The sequence below is a fragment of the Tetrahymena thermophila genome (genome assembly GCF_000189635.1).
Source record: "Tetrahymena thermophila SB210 genomic scaffold scf_8253823, whole genome shotgun sequence".
NCBI classification, from domain to species: domain Eukaryota; phylum Ciliophora; class Oligohymenophorea; order Hymenostomatida; family Tetrahymenidae; genus Tetrahymena; species Tetrahymena thermophila.
This window is the reverse complement of record NW_002475930.1, coordinates 168888-189271: the sequence shown is the minus strand read 5'-3', so window position 1 is coordinate 189271 and position 20384 is coordinate 168888. Positions and strand designations below refer to the sequence as shown.

The 20384-nt window shown below is 25.0% G+C and overlaps 4 protein-coding genes across 4 annotated transcripts; all 4 read right to left on the bottom strand. All coding sequences in view use genetic code 6, as the record gives it.

The window, feature by feature from the left end:
- Window positions 1-62: 62 nt before the first annotated feature.
- TTHERM_00678270 (hypothetical protein) lies at window positions 63-8829 on the bottom strand (the record flags this gene model as incomplete). The annotated part of the gene is made up of 19 exons (XM_001027803.2): window positions 63-382; window positions 440-873; window positions 962-1497; window positions 1554-2415; window positions 2498-2913; window positions 2972-3498; window positions 3821-4313; window positions 4373-4708; window positions 4770-4970; window positions 5023-5216; window positions 5336-5510; window positions 5572-5683; window positions 5737-6041; window positions 6098-6439; window positions 6594-6900; window positions 6952-7178; window positions 7237-7454; window positions 7729-8124; window positions 8412-8829. The coding sequence occupies 19 exons, from the start codon at window positions 8827-8829 to the stop codon at window positions 63-65; spliced, it is 6819 nt and encodes a 2272-aa protein (XP_001027803.2).
- A 1090-nt stretch (window positions 8830-9919) lies between these two features.
- On the bottom strand, window positions 9920-11723 carry TTHERM_00678260 (4-hydroxyphenylpyruvate dioxygenase; the record flags this gene model as incomplete). Its single annotated transcript, XM_001027802.3, has 4 exons — window positions 9920-10061; window positions 10202-10665; window positions 11026-11295; window positions 11385-11723. The coding sequence occupies 4 exons, from the start codon at window positions 11721-11723 to the stop codon at window positions 9920-9922; spliced, it is 1215 nt and encodes a 404-aa protein (XP_001027802.1).
- Window positions 11724-12757: 1034 nt separating this feature from the next.
- Window positions 12758-14797, bottom strand: TTHERM_00678250 (phenylalanine-tRNA ligase; the record flags this gene model as incomplete). The annotated part of the gene is made up of 5 exons (XM_001027801.1): window positions 12758-12823; window positions 13122-13413; window positions 13560-13906; window positions 14090-14145; window positions 14302-14797. The coding sequence occupies 5 exons, from the start codon at window positions 14795-14797 to the stop codon at window positions 12758-12760; spliced, it is 1257 nt and encodes a 418-aa protein (XP_001027801.1).
- A 1341-nt stretch (window positions 14798-16138) lies between these two features.
- On the bottom strand, window positions 16139-19339 carry TTHERM_00678240 (hypothetical protein; the record flags this gene model as incomplete). Its single annotated transcript, XM_001027800.2, has 5 exons — window positions 18803-19339; window positions 16722-18633; window positions 16571-16666; window positions 16250-16516; window positions 16139-16194 (listed from the first exon to the last, which is right to left on the bottom strand). Exons 1-5 carry the CDS (start codon window positions 19196-19198, stop codon window positions 16139-16141), a joined length of 2727 nt encoding a protein of 908 aa, XP_001027800.2. The 5' UTR covers window positions 19199-19339.
- Between the last annotated feature and the right edge of the window lie 1045 nt (window positions 19340-20384).

The following is a 20384-nucleotide window of genomic DNA, read 5'->3' as shown; positions in this document are numbered from 1 at the left end:
AGTATTTTGGTCTTTAATTTAATACATTACCAAATCAAAACATTAATTAAATTACAATTTTTTCAAAGAATTATTATGCTTAAAACTGATAGTAAACTAGCAAAATAAATAATTTAAGAATGAGTTGATACTGTGGTATTATAATTAAGTGTTTATTATCCTACAAATGAAACGCTAGAAGCTGGAGCAAAAAGAGAGGGATTTTCTGTTGTAGCTAGATAATAAAATGCATATTGTGTTCCATTAGTAAGATCAGTGTAATTGAATGAAACAGGTGTAACTTAATCATAATATTATATTTAGAATGTTTTTACAGTTTAGTTCTAACTAGTCAACATATATTTCATTTATTGCTATGAAGGAGTTCCACCGTAAGTCACATCTATTAATTAAATAATGAATTAATTTTATTTTATAAAAATAATTTTTTGTTTCTTACTAACTAAATACATCCAAATGAGGGAGTTAGCACTAGTTTGTATTCCACCAATGTAAATCCATGTTATTCCAGAAGAAACAACTGGTAAACTTGTAAAAATGGGAGCAGTCTATTAGTTTACTTCTTTTGGAGTAGAAATAGATAAAATACTAGGAAGGGTTAGATCATTTTATTAAATAAAATTAGCAAAGTTCGACCCTTAAACAGTGCTTATAATGGAATTCCAGCTTATATCTTACTCTTAAGTATCAATAGACAATGTGTAAAAATTTACTGTGTTCGAAGGAGTTGAAGAGGAATAAACTAATTATCTGTTTTCATTATTATCTTATTACTCTAATAATCTTCTCTATAGAGGCTAATTGATTGAGTCAACTATTGATAGCTGGTACTAAGATTCTTGACTGCAATAAATATTGTCAAAACTTAAAACGCTAATATTATTATATTTTTGATGAATATTTTATTATAAATTAATAATAAAGTATAAATCTTTTTATATTTTAAATCAAAATGAATTACTTTAAACAAGGTATGGCAAATTATTCACATAAGAAACATACCAGAGTCAACTTTTAAGCTTGTGTTATTGATTTAGAAAAGGTAATAGGTATTTTCATATTTCTTCCATCATTATTTTTTGTTGAAAATTATGAATCGCCTTAGTTAATAACATTCAAAAATTGATCTTAAGTCCAAGTAGTTATGATGTAGTTCATCTTTGATCTTAGATTTGAAATTGAGAAAGTTTGAATTGCACCTGCTAGCTAAGGATTTTCATAATTGAATGCGCCATATTATTATTAAAAGTAATCTACTGGATTTAATTAGACATAATTTTTCACTAGATTTTACACTTCAGCAAATTACCTAACAGGACCATTAGCATTTCTAATATAGTAATACACAGTGCAAGGAAGTGTTGCTTAGACATTTAAATTCTGCTAAGTTGCTAATTAAGATACTTAATCAACTGACTAAACATATTAGAAGCTTGGTATGGGATTTGGATTTATAAGTTTGAGGACTATTGGAGTTGTAGTGGAAGTATATGCGTTCTATTAAATAATAAATTAAATTAGTAATTCATGAGTATGAAATTATGAAATTTTACTGCATCAGTTCCGAAAATTGTCATTTATAATTTAGACCAAGTTTGTGCTGTTGCTGGCATGGAGACTGCAGATCTTACTAAGATACTTCCTTTTGGTTGTGTTGGAGAGAAATTTAGTGTTAATTAGGGTACTGTTGACAAGTTATTATCTACCAAGCTAATTTATGGGTCAGTGGTTCCACCTTAAACTATAGTAAATTGAATTGAGACTCCACTGAAAGGTAGCATATTACTTAAATCAAAATTGATAGGAAGACTATACCCTCCTGCAAAGACTTAGTATGTAGTGTATTAAGGTGATATTATATTTTAGGAGTTTGAAACTATAATATTAAGGAGACCGATATTACCATAAACCGCATTACTGTGATTCTCTGTTTTTGAGAATATTAATGTATATAACCCAGGTATAGAATTAGATGGGCAGCCTATATAAATATTTTCTTATTATTAGCCTGGATATATTTACTAATTATTGTTGCTAGATATTAGTTAGAAATTAGTTAATGATTAACTTGCTAAAGTATATGAAATCTTTCTACTAATTGAACCTGTAATATCTTTTAAAGCAAGAAGAGCAGAGTAAGAACCTGAAATAAGTTAAACAGTAGCAAAATTATACAATATTTCAGAAGAACCTTAAAACCAATTCAGGTATTTTAAGTTAGAGTTATAGGTTGAGCGGAATAACTATTAATTAGATGAAGAGACTGATGATTTAGCAAGCACTTGAGTCCTATCTGAGCTTAAAACTGAAATCATAATTCTGTTAATCTGGCATTTTGTATCTTCCGGGTTTATAATTGATTAAATCTAAATGACAAAAGATCCAATAGGTATATTAGTACTTACAGAAATTAATCTTTTTTTAAAATTAATAAATTTCTTTAATTTTGTATTTAATTAAATGAACAAATAATTGTTAATATATTAATTTAATTTACATGTTAGAGCCAAAAATGTTACATCCTTGACCATACACACTTGCAAGGTTTGTTGATTGTATATTGCAGGTAGTAGGTGGACTAACAGCAATAGAAGTTCCATATTCTGATGGATACTCAATATATATATTAGATCCAGAGCTTATTGCACTTAGAGAGTTTATGGTAAATTAATAGTTATTTTATTCACGAGAATACATATCGGATAATGTTGTAGATACTATGTATAAGCTAGATGTCGAATCACTTAAAGTAGCAGCATCTGATACATTTATTTACTCAACAACTTAATCAGGGCTAGTAGTTTTACTTAGACTTATTTAAATATTTGCTGCTCCTGCTGCATTTAATGGGGCATATACTCCATAAACTTCAAGAGTGAATTAAGTTCCTGCTGCTATGTTTAAGGGGAAAGCCTAAAATTTAATTAAAAGTGAATGTATAACTAAATTAAATTTATTTATTTAAATTTACTGTAACTAAAATGCATCTTTCAATAAAGTTGTAGCAATAAACTACTTTCCCATTAACTTGGCAACTTAAAGAAGAAGATCCCACTAAATGATTGAATTTTAAAGGAAAATGAAGGAAAATAGCTGAGGATTAAGTCACACCTGTTGCAGAAAATGTCAATTAAAATTTATAATGCAACTTTGATCCAGCTAAGCCATTGAATTTGCTTAATGTAGCACTTGTAAGTGCAGCAGGTGTTGTGTATGAAGGATTTGAAACTCCTGTTGGAGAAAGCGTACCAGTTATAACTGTTTACACAGCTCCATCATTGAAATCAAGATCAATTTTAAATGTTGGAGAAGCTGAAAAGGTATTTATCACATTTAAGCAGTGTAGCTAGAATGTTAAACTTTCAGTCAATATATCGTTTCTTGGAAATAGTCTTATTTGATTAGCATTTGAGCTGTCAATAGATTTAAAACCAAAGTATGTAACACTATTTTACATTACGCTGCATTATGTTGTGCTCTCTTATCCTACTAATTAGCCTTTTATTTTTTATTTTAAATAAATATGAAATTGAGAATGAGGAAAATTATTATTAGCAATTTAGGTTGGAATTAAAAATAGATTTATTTTAAAAAGATTATAAAATTTAAAAATAAATTCTATAAATACCTATATGTTTATAATACCATCAAATTAAAAAATTTAAAAAAATTAATAAACTTTCTAAATGGATTGTTTAAACATATCTTTATTTACAATTAACTAAAGCATAAGGTGTAAAAAGAATGTAGTAATTATTAAAAAATTGTAAGAAAAACATTTGTTTGTTTTAAATTTCAATAAAATAATTGGACTAGCTACTTATTTAAATTTGGACATATTATCCTGCTATAAGCCCAGCACCAGGATTAGGAGTTGCAAGAGCAAGAATAGGCCTACTATTTATTCTGAAAAATAAATCTAAATTTCCAACACTGTTACTAATCAACGAATGAGTAAACTGAAATTTTATTTAATCTACTGCTGTGTTCAAAGCTACATTATTATCGAATGTAAGAGTAGCAGAACCATTAGATTAGTCAATATTTCCTACAGCATTTGATGTAGTAATGGTTATTGCATAAGTTTTACTCAAGGAAGTGCTTGGAGATTAAAATCCATATTAGTTTAAGATGTAACTTCCTGCTGGGAATGTTCCAGAATAAGAGAAAGTAAAAATTATATTGATGGTGCTTACCGAAACTGAGCAAGCTGATGTTGAAAATGTTCCAAACTATAGCTAAAGGATGCATGCTGCTAAATTACCAGCATACACTTAAAAACCCCATGGATTTCCAGAATCATTTAAATTTATCTTTAAGTTAATAGCAATTTTTATAATGTTTTAAAAAAATTGTTAGAAAATAAATTTACAGTTATTTTGCCATTTCCTGGGAAAGGATTTGTTGTTGTGAAGTACCATTAAACCCTGTTGTATTATATGTATCTCCTTAATATTAAACTTTTTACATTGTAAATGAGATTAGCGTTGAGGGTTTATGTTATAGAAGTACTATCTTAAAGTACTGAAATAAGGGCACCATTGTTTTAACTCCATGAAATATAGGTCCCACTCAATTTAAGAGGGCCTTGAGCTGGGTATTTGAAATTATTAAAAGTTACAGAAGTTGTTGGACTGACTGTAATTGAAGTATCCTTATAGGTAAATGGGCAAAAAATTCCATATTTTTAAACTCCTCCTGTTTAATACTTTTTTAAAAAATATTTATTAAAAGAAATTAAAATAGTTAGTAAATTAATTAAAAATTACTGAAAAGGGCAAGCAATGTTCTGACATAACATTAGTGTTTACAACACTTGTTGTAGCAACGGCTAATGTATTAGTATACATTTACCAGTTACCAACTATGACAAAGGCTGCTCCAATATTTATTGGATCATTATTAGGATTATTTTAGTTAATGGTTGGAACAGTCAGACTATGTCCAATATTTAATTAAGCATCATCGACCTAAATTAGAAATATTTTTTATTGTATCATTTTCTGTGAAAAATTATTTTACTGCTCCTTAAGTTCTAGTGGACACAACTAGCTAGTAACTCAAATCTGCTAGGGTTGCATAATAAGGCTGAATACTACCTGTCAAAATAGTATAACCTGGCATGGTTTTTGAAATTTAATAAGCCTGTGTTTAGTGGCCAAAATAGGGGTTATCTACTAGTACAGCCACCTACAATCTTTGAAGATTTAAATTTGCTTTTAATAATTATTTATTGAAAGTTTTCTATTGATTTAGAAATTGTTTGAGTTTTTAAGAATATTTATTGTTGGAAAATGTAAATAAAGAAATGATTTTTATTGAATATTAAATATACGTATAGCTTAAACTGGAATTAATAGTTAGAAAGGAGATGAAGAGCCTGTTTGAGCAATAAAAGGACTAATATCAAACTCAACTCTTTTCATAGAATGAAAAGATTGAGATTAATTAATCTGTCCAGAATATCCCCAGCACTTCTGATTTGTATTCATGCTGCTAGAGCAGCTTACCTTTTAATTATTTAAAGAATTTAATAATTTTTAAAATCAAGTAATTATTTTTTGAAAATACCATCATTTGTCCATACGAATCAAGACCAATAGAATAAAAATTAACATTGTTAAAGAATACGGCAATCCTCTTTGCGTTAACCATTTCTTCAGCCGTTAAATAGCCTGTTACACTTTTAAAATCATAAAAAGTTACTTTCTTCACTATTAAATTCAAAATATTTACCGTATAAATGCAGTGTATTTTGTGCCATCAGCAATTTAAGTTTATGCTCCACTGGATGTTTGATAATTAGATAGAACAATATTTATATACTAAAGATTAGTCAAAGTACATGCACTACCAGTAACAGAAATAGTATTTGCATTTACAGCAAACCATGAATTTGGAATTGAAGTATTATCAACATAGTTAGAATAAAAGGAACCATAAAAATCAAATCCATCTCTTCCAGCATAAGAGCTTCCATGACTCAAAATAAAAACATCACCAATACTAAAAGTGGAAGTCGCTCCCCCTTAGCTCATGCACTATATAATTTTTATTTAGTAATTTTTACTATATTAGTTTTTTCTAAAAAATTTACTGTAGATGAGCCTCCAGATGCAAATAGAATATCAGTATAAGTTGTATAAGTGGTAATCATCCTATTAGCATCAGAAGGGAAAGAAGATGATATTGTACATCCTGGATTTGTAGATTCCACATAAAATTAACTCCCAATTTATCCTGGGTTAGCTTATATTAATGGAGAGCCAATTAATCTAAAAGCTTGATTAGTTCCACCGCCAAACTATCCAGTAAGACCTGAATTTAATGTAAAAACTAATTTCTAAGGTAAGGATTTGTTAGTGCAAAATTTAATTCCTGCACTATTTTGACTGATTGGAGATAGTGACAACTAATTTCCTGAAGCATCTTGTGATGGCTATTTATTTTATAAATAATTTAAAATTATTTAAAAATCTATGAAATTACAATTAATATAAATGAATTTAAAATGTTTAAAAAAGCCAAGATATAAATAAATAAATAAAAATCTAATTTTAAATTTAAAATTCATTTAATAGATTTTTTTATACCTATGTATGTACAAGCTAATAACCGTAAGTTGTAGTAGTAGTATCAATAACTTGCTAATTGGGTTTAATTAATGGCTAAACAAAATTTTACATGCTGATACTAACTAAAGTAACAGCATTTCCAGAGCTGTCTACTGTCCATATTTAAACACTTCCAAAATATGAATCAATATTAACTCCCGAATTTTAAAAATAAACTCTAGCAGTACTATAATACCAGTTAGTAGAAGTTAGAGGCCCTACATTATCACATTTTATTTCATAATTTGCTGCTAGAGTATTTAATACACAATTTACAGGAGTGTTACTATATTTAAATTGGAAATAAGTAAATTTAAAATGAAAAAAATCTAAATACATATCAAATCGAGGAAGATTGTGCTAAATTGAGCCTGTAAGTATAGCATCATTAAGCATACTATTTACAGTTATTTTGAAAGTAACTCTTAATTTAGTTTTATCTGGAGTAGGAAAATTAGGCATAAACTAAAAAGTAAAAGGATTGTAAAAGTTTTATCCTGCTAAAATTCTAGCCATATTTTAATAATTAGGATCTGAGAGATCTATTCCATTACCCATAATTACCTTTTTTATAGAAAGAAATAATATTCTTATTAATTATTTAAAAGAAAGTTATCAATACTTTTTGTTAGACCTATAGTAGACTAACTGATAACTAAAAAGCAGGTATAACTTTAAGTTCAATAATTTTATTAGAGCTAAGGAGCATAGTCCTCACTTCGATTTGAGCTTATTATGGTGAAACATAACTAGGATTTTAAACAGTTACTCTAAATCTGTATATTTAAGAAACAACTAATCCTTAGTTGATTAGAATAATGATCCTATTCTTATTCGAGTCTTTATGTAATTTTTATAAATTAAATAATTAAAATAAAGTATTAATTATTTAAAATTTATAAAAAATGTATGAAATAAATTAAAATAGTTCAATTCCATATGAAATACTAGAATTTATTGAAACCAAAAAGAATTTGATTAGCAAAATATTTTTAGTAAATAATTTATTTTGAATGAAATTTTCTTTTTGCTATGTTTTTATTGAAAAAATAGCATTTTTGATGAGACTAAAAAACAATGAAGTTGACATTTTTTATTTGATTGATTTTTTTACCTAGAGTGCATTTATATTGACTTGGATCTAAAGGAGGAGTGGTTTAGGAAGGAGTAATATTTTCTTCTGAAATGCATTGTGGCAGAAATTTGTAATTTTAATCGTTTGTGATTCTTAACACTATTCTTGCACCATTTAAAATAGCTGTATTAGGAATTACAATCACGGATACTTCATATTATGATCCAGGTAATTTGTTTACTGATGCGTATTGAGGGGAAAATATAGCAGATGCAGTAATTCCAGCAGTGGATGGACTAGAATCAAACTCTAGTACAGCAAAAGAATCAGTTACATCATAAATGATTGGAGTTCCGTATAATGCAGCAACAGTGTCTATTGATTAAGTCCTAGCCTAAATAGGTTTTTGTATACCTTAGTTAAAAATAGTGCCAGCTTTAATATAGTAAAAATAATTTATTTATTTATATAATCGTTTTTATTTGTAAATCATAAGCAAAATAACTAATTAATTAATTCTTTGGTACATTCATTAAATAGTCTAATTGGACTAAATTCATTAATCTTAGTTTTAAAAATATAAAAAGTTGCTTATAAAGCACTTAGTTTTCTTAATATCATGTATTTCAAAATTTAATAAAAGTCTTTTGTATATTTCAATAAAAACAGTTTGTCTCTTTGCATATTTATTTTCAATAAATAATTTTGAAAATAATTGTTACCCTCAGGATAAATATAGAGAGCATACCAATTTGGACTTGCTTATAAATCAACAGGCTATGAAATATCATTTAGAAATGATATTAAGTAATCTGTTTAGGAAGATCCATCTAAATTAATTATTGCTGGCAATGTTTACATAGATGAGCAGCCGTTTGTCCCTTAATATGAATATTAAACAACAACTTTAGTAATTGATGTAGCAAATATTTTTTAAGGGAAGGAAAGTCTAAGGAAGTTGCCAGCTCCTAGTCCTGATTAAAGCCTAAATATAAATGTCATTTAAGTTACTGCATTTAAATTAGTATAGTCCAATTAATAATCCTAAACCTCGATTGCACCACAAATAACAAACTTAATATGTTATAATTATATAAAGGTAACCAAGTAAAACAGCAAGCTTTTTAATTTTATAATCATTTTTTATGATGAACCAAAAATTGAAAGGAAAAAACTTCTTTATAGTGAAATATTTGGCTTTTTTATTGATGGTACTGACTGTTGAGCCAAAAGCAATTAAGATCAATAAGAATAATTATGGTAGTTTTATTTTCAGATTCTTATTTATTGATAGAATATAAAGAGAGCTTCTATTATATTTAAAATTAGATAAATCTTTTCTTATATTAGTTGTAAGTAAAATTATTAATCGATTTGTGTGTATATTATATGATATATATTTCTAAGATTTGATTTACTTGATAAATAATGATAAAAATAAACAAAAAAAATAATGTTAGTAAACCTTTTCTACATATTAAATTTGAGGTTTAAATTTAATTGATTTTTAACGTGAATTTAAAAAAAATAAATTCGAATAAATGATAATAAAAATATATTTATCATAATCTCTACTATAATTTCATTAAATTTTTATAATACTATAAATTTTTTCTTTTGTGAGTATATTAAATTTAATGTCATATTATGTGTTATATTTCTAAAACTAATTTGCTATTTAGATAGATCTATTTTTTTTTTAAATTAAATTCATAGGCATTACAACATTTTTATAGACTTTCAAAGGATAAATACTATAGACTATTATCACTTAATAGAAAATATTGTTTGTCTTATTTTATTTTACAAATAATATTTCCTAAAATTGTTGGATGTTTACATATTTTTAAACAAGAAAAGGTCAATTAAAGAAGATCAAAATAATTTATTAAATTTCTTTTAAAATTTCATATAATTGAGTATACAAAGATCAATGAATGATTAAATAGATGGATAAATCAATGAAACATTATTAGGATAACAATTAAGAAGAATAATTTTAAATGAATTAGAATATAATTAAAATTTTAAGTAATTATTTAAACAAATAAAAATTCTAATGAAGCATTTAGCTTGAATGAGCAATTCATAATTAAGAAAGCATACTAAAATATGTAAAATATATATAGTCTTAATTAGATTTGCATTATTTATTTCATAATAATTTAGTAAAATTTATTAAGTACTCTAGAAATTTAAATGATTATTATTATTTAAAATTTGTTATTAATCAATAGATGTTCTTGACAATTTCAGTAAGGTTTCCTCTCTTTTCTTATTCAAGTTCCAAAGAGACAAACAAGGACTTGAAGTTACCAGCACCGAATCCTTAATGGTTATTTCTTTGAATGATTTCGTAGAAGAGAGTAGGTCTATTTTTATTAATTAATTAAAAATATTAGAAAAAGTTTAGTTTGATCAAAATTGTTCGAAGATTCATCAGAAAAGTTTGATGAATTTCAAAGTCTAATCTAAATTAAAAACTAAATAATAAATGAAGTAAATCTTTTACCTATCTTCAACAGGCTTGGTGAAGATTTATAAGAGGTAACCCTTTTCATCATAATCAACTAAAATATGGTTCTTTTGTAAGACATCAAGATCTTCCTTAACAGTGATAGAAGTCTATGCAGTAAGAGCCTTTCTGAGATTATCATAATAGGAAGTAGGAATAGATAAAAATTCAACACCTCTAGCTCTAAGACCTTCGACAGTGTTGATTACATCACTTGTATTCAAGGCAATGTGTTATACACCAGGGCCAGCATAGAAATCAATATATTCTTAGATTTATGATTTTCTCTTTCCATCAGCAGGTTCGTTAATGGGCATTTTAATCTTTTAATCGTAGTCAGTCATGACAATAGATCTTAAGGAAGAGAATTCAGTGTGGATCATGCTGTCATCAACAGACCAGAATCTGTGGAAGTCCAAAGTCTTTTCATACCAGTCAGCAGCAGAGGTCATCATGTTATCCTATTTATAATAAACAAAATATGAGCATTTTATTAAATACATACATCTATTTAATTAATTAATTTATTTAATTATAAATTTGCTCTTTTTGTATTTTAATCAAATTTATGAATGACTAACTACTCGCTTGAATTTATGGCTATTCTTTTTTACTTTTTCTAGAGAAATGTTTAGAATATTTCTAAAATTGATTTTATTTGCTATTTTTAAGTATTTATTAAGTTCTATTTGTCTTTAATAATAAATTTCTTCATCTTTGATGGGAGTTTTGTAGTAGATTACTTATAAGATAGCCATTTAAACATTTTTTTTACTGAATTAATTATTCCTTCAAAATATTTTTTTTAAATTTAATCTTACAGGTTGGTTACCAACAATATGATCTACATAGTTGTAGCTGATGTCAGGAAGAACATTGTTAAGGGGGTCCTTTAAGGGGTGAGCAACAAATCCAGGCATGAAGAAACCTTTATAGTCATTTCTTTGGATAAATGTGTGAATAACTTCACCATAAGTGTGGACTGCAGCAATAGTGACACTACCATGTTCGTCCTTCAAATCTTGAGGAGGATAAGCACACTTGGCACCTCTTTAGATAGCCTTGTTGTAAATAGAGTGACAGTCTTCAACCTTATTAATAAAATATAAGTTAAATTATCATTTTTTCATTAGCTTTTCTTTTTTAATTTATGATAAAGAATTTAGATAATTAAAATTACAGCAAAAGCGACATCCTTAACACCATCACCGTGTAAACTTTAATGTTAGTTCATTTCCCTTTAGTTGTCCTTGTCGTTTCCATAGGGAGTACTGAAGGCTAAAGTGACACCTTATTTATTACGGACAACGTGAGTTGCAACTTCTCTGCTACCAGTTTCCAAACCCTTGTAAGCATAGTATTCGAAACCAAAACGAGAAGTGTACCATCCTGCAGCTTGCTTGGCATTACCAACCCAGAAATGTAAGTGATCATAACCTAAGAACTTACCACCAGTAGGTCTTTCACCAACAGGCTTTTCAGTGTATCCAACAACAACGTGATCTTTATTTTCACTCATTTTTTTGATCTTTTTATTTTGATTTTTAAGAATGCTTGATTTTGTTTTATTTAATTTTTTGTTTTAATTATAAACAAAGTGAGGATACATCAACTTCTATTTATGCTTCAGATGTAAGGAATGTTGTAGCGTAATATAAATTAAAAAGGTTTCTTGTAAATCCAATAATTACGAAATATCTGACTTTTTAATTGCGCGACTTACTTAACATGCTTCCCCACCTTATTATTGAAGGTAACAGCGAATAATATATTTATAAACATCTAGTTGAGTCATTCTAATATTCTATTGATTTAATTTTTCTTTTGCTACTGAGTTCGAACATACTAACTATTACTTATTTATACCATCATCTCAATACAATTCTTCTTAACAATCCAAATCGACCATTTTTTGAATTCTATCAAAATATGATTTATTTTTTCACCAAAACTTTATTCAATAAAGCTCACACAAACTTCATTCCGTCGATTGAGTTGAGTTTTCAACTAATTTTCATTTTACAAGGTCAATTAAAGTCTTATATAAACAGACAAATCTTCCAAACTATTTTTAGCTGAGTAAGGATTATTGACGCAATATTAATCAATTTACAAATCCTTTTAAAATTTTTCTGGATTTTATTGAAGAATAAAACAAAAAAAATAGTAATCAGAATTCTTCTTAAATTAAAAAGAGTATCTATATATCTATCTATCTAAAGATAAGAGAGGTTTAAACTAGAAGTATAAGTATTGATTATCTTTTTATTGGCAATTCGTTTGTGATAATTAATAAGCCAAAAAAGAAATAAATAATTTAAAAGCAATAAAGAAATATATCAGTATTTACTTGATCGATATAATAAAATTACATTAAACACATACCAAATTTAAAATGATATATCTAATGCATATAAAATATTATAATAAGATTAATTATTGTTTTTGTTATTTTTTTTTTGTTGATATTTTTGCTGTCTAATTATGAATAAACTTAAATACACTTCAGTTAATGAAAATATATGCCTTTGTTAGATAAAAATACTATTTATTTCATCTTAATTCATAACCTAATTTATTTTTGATTTCATCTCTAATGGAGAATTATAAGGTGTCAATCTATTTTTAAGAAAAAAAAGTTAATGAAGAAATTATTCGACAAGTTAAGCTAGAACAGAGTTTGTGAAAGTTCTTCTTAATAATCTTAATTAATTAATTTAGGTTATTATACTAACAATTAAATTTATTATGCCGAAAGAATATTCTTATTTTTTATTAGCATAAAAAAAATAAATAAAAATTTTTTTATTTATTCAATCTTAACCTAAAAACTAAAAACGACATTAATTAAATATTCAAGTAAATATTCAAAAGATATTTAATTGATAATTAAAATGGGTCGAAATAAAAATTTTACTTCTTAATTTGTAAGAGTTCTTTCTAATGATCTGTAATTTATTCTAAAGCATTTGCTAGTTTTCCCAGTCTTTTTATTCTCATAGGTGTCAACACACTCTACCTATTCAATAAGATCACCTCCAATTTCTCTCACAATTTCATAAATATCATTTTCTTCAAAAGTTGTCATATCTTTTATCCAAAAAGATATATCCTTATAGCAAGCAGGATATTTACTGAATGGCTAAAATTTGTTAATTTGTCCAGCCTTAAATTGATTCAAAAATCTAGAATCTTTACTCCAGAAAAGTCTATAGAAATAAAAATAATTAAATTAAATCAAACGATATTTTTAACTTTTTATTATTCTAAAAGTAGATTTATCCATCCAAAAGATTAAACTTTTGTTAGTAGGCAAATAAACTTATTTTAGTATAATTTTAAATTAATAAATAACCTAATATCAGGAATGCCAAAAAGAAGCATTGCGAATCTTTCTAAGCCACCACCTGATGCCCATGCAATATCATCATCATGTCTTCCGAAGTTTTTCATAATTTCTTTACGAAGGATACCACATCCAAACATTTCTACCCATTCTCCATTGAAATATATTTCCATTTCCAAAGAAGGTTCCGTGAATGGGAAATAAGCTGGTATCCATCTATATTAAACATCTTCACCAAAAATATTTCTGACTAAACTCTCATATGTTTCTTAAAGATCCTTCATAACCATTTATATTTTAATATCTTCATTCTTAGTATCAAAGTAATCTTGAGTGTATGCTCTAACAACTTCCATCTTTAATATGATACAAAATTAGTTAATTACATTAAATTGATTAAATTTATTGCTGAATAGAATATTTTTTGTTGAATTTATTTTCATTTAAATATTTAATTAATTCTTATTAAGAAAAAGTTCAATCTTGATTCTATAAGTTTATTTTATTTTCTCTTTTTCGATTTATTAGTTATATATTACTTAATGGAAAACAGGGTAATGTGTTGCATCTATCTCGTCTCTTCTAAAGCAATCAGCTTATATTTTATAAAAAAAAATTTTAATTTAAAATACATAACATCTTGAATATTATTTCTTTTATAATATGAATTTGATAGAGATAATCTTGCATTTTAAATAAATCTAATGACAATTTCTATTATAATTCTTAAATAACAAAATAAAGTAATTACCAAAAATAACGAAAGCTTCAGCTTTTTGTTCAAACATGTTACGCTCATTTGCAGTTGCTTATGGTCTCATAATGTAATTTTCAGAAATATAGTAAGTATCTGATCTTTTACGAGAAACATGATCTTTTGGGATGAGAAGATCTTCGAAGTTCTACTGAACACTGATTACAGGAGAGAAACTATCTCCAATTACGAAAGGAAACTTTTTCTTTTCATGCAAAAAGCCCTTCTTATATTTGTCATTTGTAAAAAATTCTTCCATCTTATAACGCATAATTCCTAAAGGATGGTTAGGTTGCTTATACAACTCTTGGCCTGCTAACTCTATAATCTTTGGAGTAATATTGCCATAAGGTGATTTTTTTTCTTCGATTTCTTTACGAATTTACTCAGTAACACTAGAAAAATGTTTTTAATAAGAGAAACATAAGGTAGTTGCAATTAAGTTTCTCTTGTTTAGCTTAATAAAATTATTTAACTATCTTGCTAATATCATTTTTAAATAAATATTTATAAATAAATGTATTAAATTTGACTAAAGATTTTATTATTAATTATAATTTGATAGAATCTAATCAAATTCATTGCATTCATTCAATAAGTCAATAAATCAATAAATGTATCTTTCTTTTATTATTCAAAAAATTTGATTTATAAGTTAAAAGATAAAAGAAATTTCTAGTATTATTAGCAAGTCATCTTATTCATTTATCTAGTAATAAATATTATTAATAATCACAGCGAAAATAATATTTTAATTATTATTAACTCTAAATTAATAAGCAAATAAAATTATTAATAAAACTGAATCTTGCTCTAAAATTTGTTATTTAAAATTATAGAATTTTATTTTAGAAACACTTAAAAAAAATAGAATGATAAATTAAAACGAAAGTTTAATTGTTTGAAATCTTTTCAAAATAAGTTTTTATTTTACTTCATTCTTCTTCTTTATAAAAATTTTATTTGAACATATTAGTAGTTATTAAAAAATATTTATTGTTATTTAGAATATTATTCAAAAATTTATTTTAATTTGAGCAAATCAACATTTTTTATTTATAAATAGAGTATTATTTTTTTCAATAAAATTAATTAAACTTAATTTTTAAAATATCCTAAAAGAAAATTTATTGAATTAAAAAAATTATTAAATTAGTGCATCTTTTAAAAAATCATCTTAATTTAAATGAGTAATATTTCTATACTTTATTGTTAATAATTTAAAGCAGTGATATTGAATATCCTGTTATATTTTAAAATTAGTTTCTAAAAATTTAATATTTCATTATCAAAATTAATAATAGTTTAGTATCAAGTATACATATTAGTATATTTTCAAGTATACATATTAGAATATTTAATTGATTTAAAGGAAAGTAAATTCAATTTTAAAGTAATTTAAAAGTATTTTTATTTGACTTAATTAAAAAGGGTAATTTATTTATTATATAAGTAATAAGTAATTATACTAAAACATTTAGATATTTTGATTTAAAATTATTATAAAGCATTAAATTTAATTTTAAAACAAAATAAATATACATGAAATGTTTTTTGTTTATTTGTATGTTTGTTTGTTAATAAGTTGTTGGTTGACAAATTGAAATTATCTAAATTTTGTTTTTATATTTTTAGTGCATTATTTTTTGATTTTATTATTTACCTACCTATTCATTAAATATTTATTGAAATTTTTATTGATAAATGAATGAGTGTCGTTCTGTTTTACTATATTTTGATTAGTTTCTTTTTAATTTATATTTCAAGTATTATTAATTGATTAACTATTTTCTTCATTATTTAGCTTTTGATTCTTTCATTAATTCTTTTTACTTCACTTTTTTTATTTTTTTTAAGCTACAAATCCAGGGATAATCGAACTTTTCTCATCTAAATTATAAAAATTATAATTAATTAAAAGATTTTTTTAATTTTGAAAGTTTACAATTGTTGGAAGAATATGAAGAAGACTATTGATATGAACTACTTTAATTATTGCTATAAGGATTTGAGTTACTAGAGCGACTGCTATTATAATTGGTTTAAGAACCTTCTCCACCAAGATACTTTCTCTTATTGTTTCCCTAATTTGTTCTATTACTATATTTATTGAAATCATTTTCATTATTTTAATTGTTTCCATGCTGGCTGCTACTTTAACCACCTAAACCATTTCCAATTTTAAAATTATTCATAAAATCTTTAAATCCTCCTATTTTTTAATTAAATTAATAAGATTTAGTAAAAACAGAAAATTTAAATTTACTTTAAGATTAGTTGTTATTGTTATTGCTATTATAATGATTTCCTATGTGGTTGTGCTCATATTCTGTCCTTTTTGGAGTCTTTTATTCATTTTCTTCTATTATTTAATAAATTAATAAATCAAAATAAATATATATTAAAAATGTATTTACGAAGGCTCTAAAGAACAGTATCTTCTCCAGTTTGGTTTGTAGAGCTATAAAAATTATTTTTATAATGCTGTTATTCCTAGCTGAGATGAGAAATGCTTAAATAAGGTACGAAATAATCAGTTAATTGGGGATTTTCTAGAGAGTCATTGCTTTAGGTAATTAATTTTGTATTTTCTAATTATTATGAAAGATTGCTTGTATTAGTTTTTATGAATGAGATTAGCTTTGCTCCTTCTGACTCAGGCTAGTTTTTAAGATCTTCAGATTAGTCATCGCCATATAATATATAAAGTTGTTTTAAACTTGAAGGATCTTCTTATTCAGAAGTTTTATTTCTTATAACAATTGTGTAATCACTATTTTTTCTCAATTTATATGAAGTGTTCAAATTCAATTTCTCAAGTACATTCATTAAATTACTTTCATCAGAGGAGATATGTTTGGTTGTCTTTTTTAATAAGAACGATTGCTCATAAAGCTTTTTAGAAAAGGAGCTGTTACCTTCAAATAAGGTTAATTGAAGATAAGCACTCTCTAATGAAACTCCAACTGTTGAATCATAAACAAAAATGGGCATATGATATATACCATTCAGAGCACATTCTTTTTGTGTTCTAAATGATATACACCACGCAGTATTATAACCAACTTCTAAGGAATCACAGAAATGCTCAACACTTCTCAAAGCAAGTCTCTACTCACTAAATAACTCGTTCCTTTTTTAGTTAGCTATTTATTATTTCTTTTGCTAGTAGGAGATACGATTGCTCTCATTTTAGCTAGTATTATTTGAGTTTTATTACTGTGATGATTACTAAAAGTGTTATGCAAGAGAGGCAAATCCTTATAGTTATTAAGTTTAACTATTTGATTAAGCCATTTAGGCATTTGATTACTAGACTAAATTTTAGAGTTTAGTAATATTTGCTTAACCACTTCCTTATGCTTTATTGTTATTTATTTGCTAAGATATATTATTTGAGTTATTTTAGGAGTTCTATTATGAAGATTAAGCTGTGGAGCTACTGCTATTGCTTTAGCTATTTTGTTAACTTTCACTTTAATTTTTACTATTTTCATTTAATTTTTGTTAAAACTTCTACAAAAAACTGGAAGCCCCATTATTACTATTCTCTCCTCCATCATTGTTCTATTATGATTATTCTTTATTACTATTATTATTGTTATTGTTATTATTGTTAGAATTGTTTGATTCTTCTCTCTCTCTTGTCTATTAAGTATTATTAGAATTTTAAGAAGGATTATTATTTGTGTAATGAGTAAATTTATTGCTGTTTTATCCACTGTTAGAGCCACTTTGGTTTTAATAATTATTACTGCTAGAAAAATGGTTATTTCTGATATTATTATTATGGTTATTATCATGATTATTCATATTATTCATCTATCCCTAATTGTTCCCTTGATTTGAAGAAGCTCTCTAAAAGTGGTTACTCAAACTTATACTGTTATGGTGGTATGTATTATTGTATCCTCCAAAACTAGGATTAGGATTTGGTTGAAAAGTGACTGGTTAACCAAAACGACGAGGTGTTTATTATGGAGCTATTTTTAAGCAGCTTAATTTTTGGTGAGCGCTTCTATCATCTGGAGGGAGATGATCTAATATTCCTGTTAATTTCTAAAGAACCAACTCAGAGTTTCTTAAATTTTAGCTTGTGTTGTCTAGATCGTTCTCAATCATCAAAGACTAACTTTTAGGAATTTATCCATTTGATGGAGAATAGTTAACAATTTCTATTTTGTCATCTTCTTTATGAATGAATTTAGAAAAATATATTAACAAATCATATAGCTCATCTGGTTGCAAGTTAGCCAGGTCAAAAAATTTTTCTTGATAAGTAGTTAACTCCTATAAAGACTGAGTATCTTGGCTTGCAGGATTTTTAGTCTTTTTAATTTAATAATTAAATTTATAAAATAAATTGATTGAGTTATATTAAATAATCTATTAGATTGTAAAAAGTTAATAAAATTTGTTGTATGAGTGATTCATTGAATGAGTAGTATTTCTACTTTTCCAAATTATATATAATAAATAATTAAAAATTTAAAATTACTTCTATTAATTCAACTTTATTTTCAGCATTCTCAATTGCCAAATCTACATATTTGCAAACTGCCTCGATAACCAATTCCTTTTATCTCAGGAGATTTTCCTTATTTAGATGAAGCTAATCAAATTTATTTTTATAAATATCTTTGAGTGATGGTGAGGGACTAGTAGGAAGCATATTAAAAGAGAGGTCATTTATATTTTCACTGATGAGATTAAGGAACTCTTTAATTTCAAAAGTCTTGTCAAGATGCTAATAGTGATATTTTATGCACTGATAGCAGAACATTCCTCTGTATGAGCAATCTTGATCCAAACATACTGAAAGAACTGATCTTTCAGTGTGGACTTGGCAGAATGTTTATGGAATTTTCAGAGAGCACTCAGCTTCTTTAATCATTTGCCTAAAATAATAGTTTGTTAGTGTTAAATTCTTTGAGATTTATTATAGATTTAAGTTATAAAATTTATAATTTTAGTTATTTTAGCAGAAAACACTATTATTCTTTTCCTTTTAACTTGTTTTATTTTTTATGAATACAAATTAATTGATTTATTATCAAAAGAACATTAAGTTTACTTATTTATTAATCAAAGTAAATCCAAATAAAAATGAGAGTGTTGTTATTATTATCTTAAAACTGTATTTATGTATGTATATATATATGCTTTAATATATTCTTTCTCTCTTTCTTTATCAATATCTTTTTGATCTAATATTATTGTTAAATGAAATTTCTCTTTAAAAATCTATTCAATTAAATAGTAAAATCAATATATAGAAAAAATTACTAAAAATCTTAACAAATCAAATTTTGATTTTGAATTTTTAAATTTTCAATTTCAGTAAAAAACCAATTCATAAACCGCGAATCAATGTTATTTATATCGCTATAAATTCCTTCTACTTTATTTTAAAGAGAATTATTTTTTAATAATTATTTTTCATTTATAAATTAAAAATTTTTCTATTTTTAAAGAACTAAAAAAAATAGAAATTATAAGAATAAAATGATTTTTAAATCATTAAAATAATATTTTTTAAAAGAGCAATGATTTAAAAAATTCTAATATAAAAAATTAAAAAATTAATAAATACCTCTTAATATTTTCACTTTAAAAAAAGTGATTTGACTTTTTCAAGAATTATAGTTGTCTTTTTTATTATTTAATCTTTAATTCGCAATTAAATTTTATTATTTTAAATTAAACTTAAAATTAATTTGAAAAATTTGTTAATAAATCATAAATAAATTTTAAATTGAATTAAATCAATAATTATATTCTTAAAATTAATTAAAAATTTTTCAAATTATTTTTTATTTTCCTATTTTAAATTTAAAATAATTAAAATATTAGATTAAAATTGAATTTTAGCTAAAAAAATAAGTAAATAAAATTATTTTAATTAAAATATATAATAATAAATTATTGTTTGATTTTAAAAGCTGTTGACAGACTTTTTATCAATTGTGAAAAATGAATAAAACTATTTTAGCAATTTTCTAAATCAAAGATTTAAATTTACAAAAAAATTATTGACAAAAATTAATAATTTGAATATTTTGATGAATAATGATAATGAT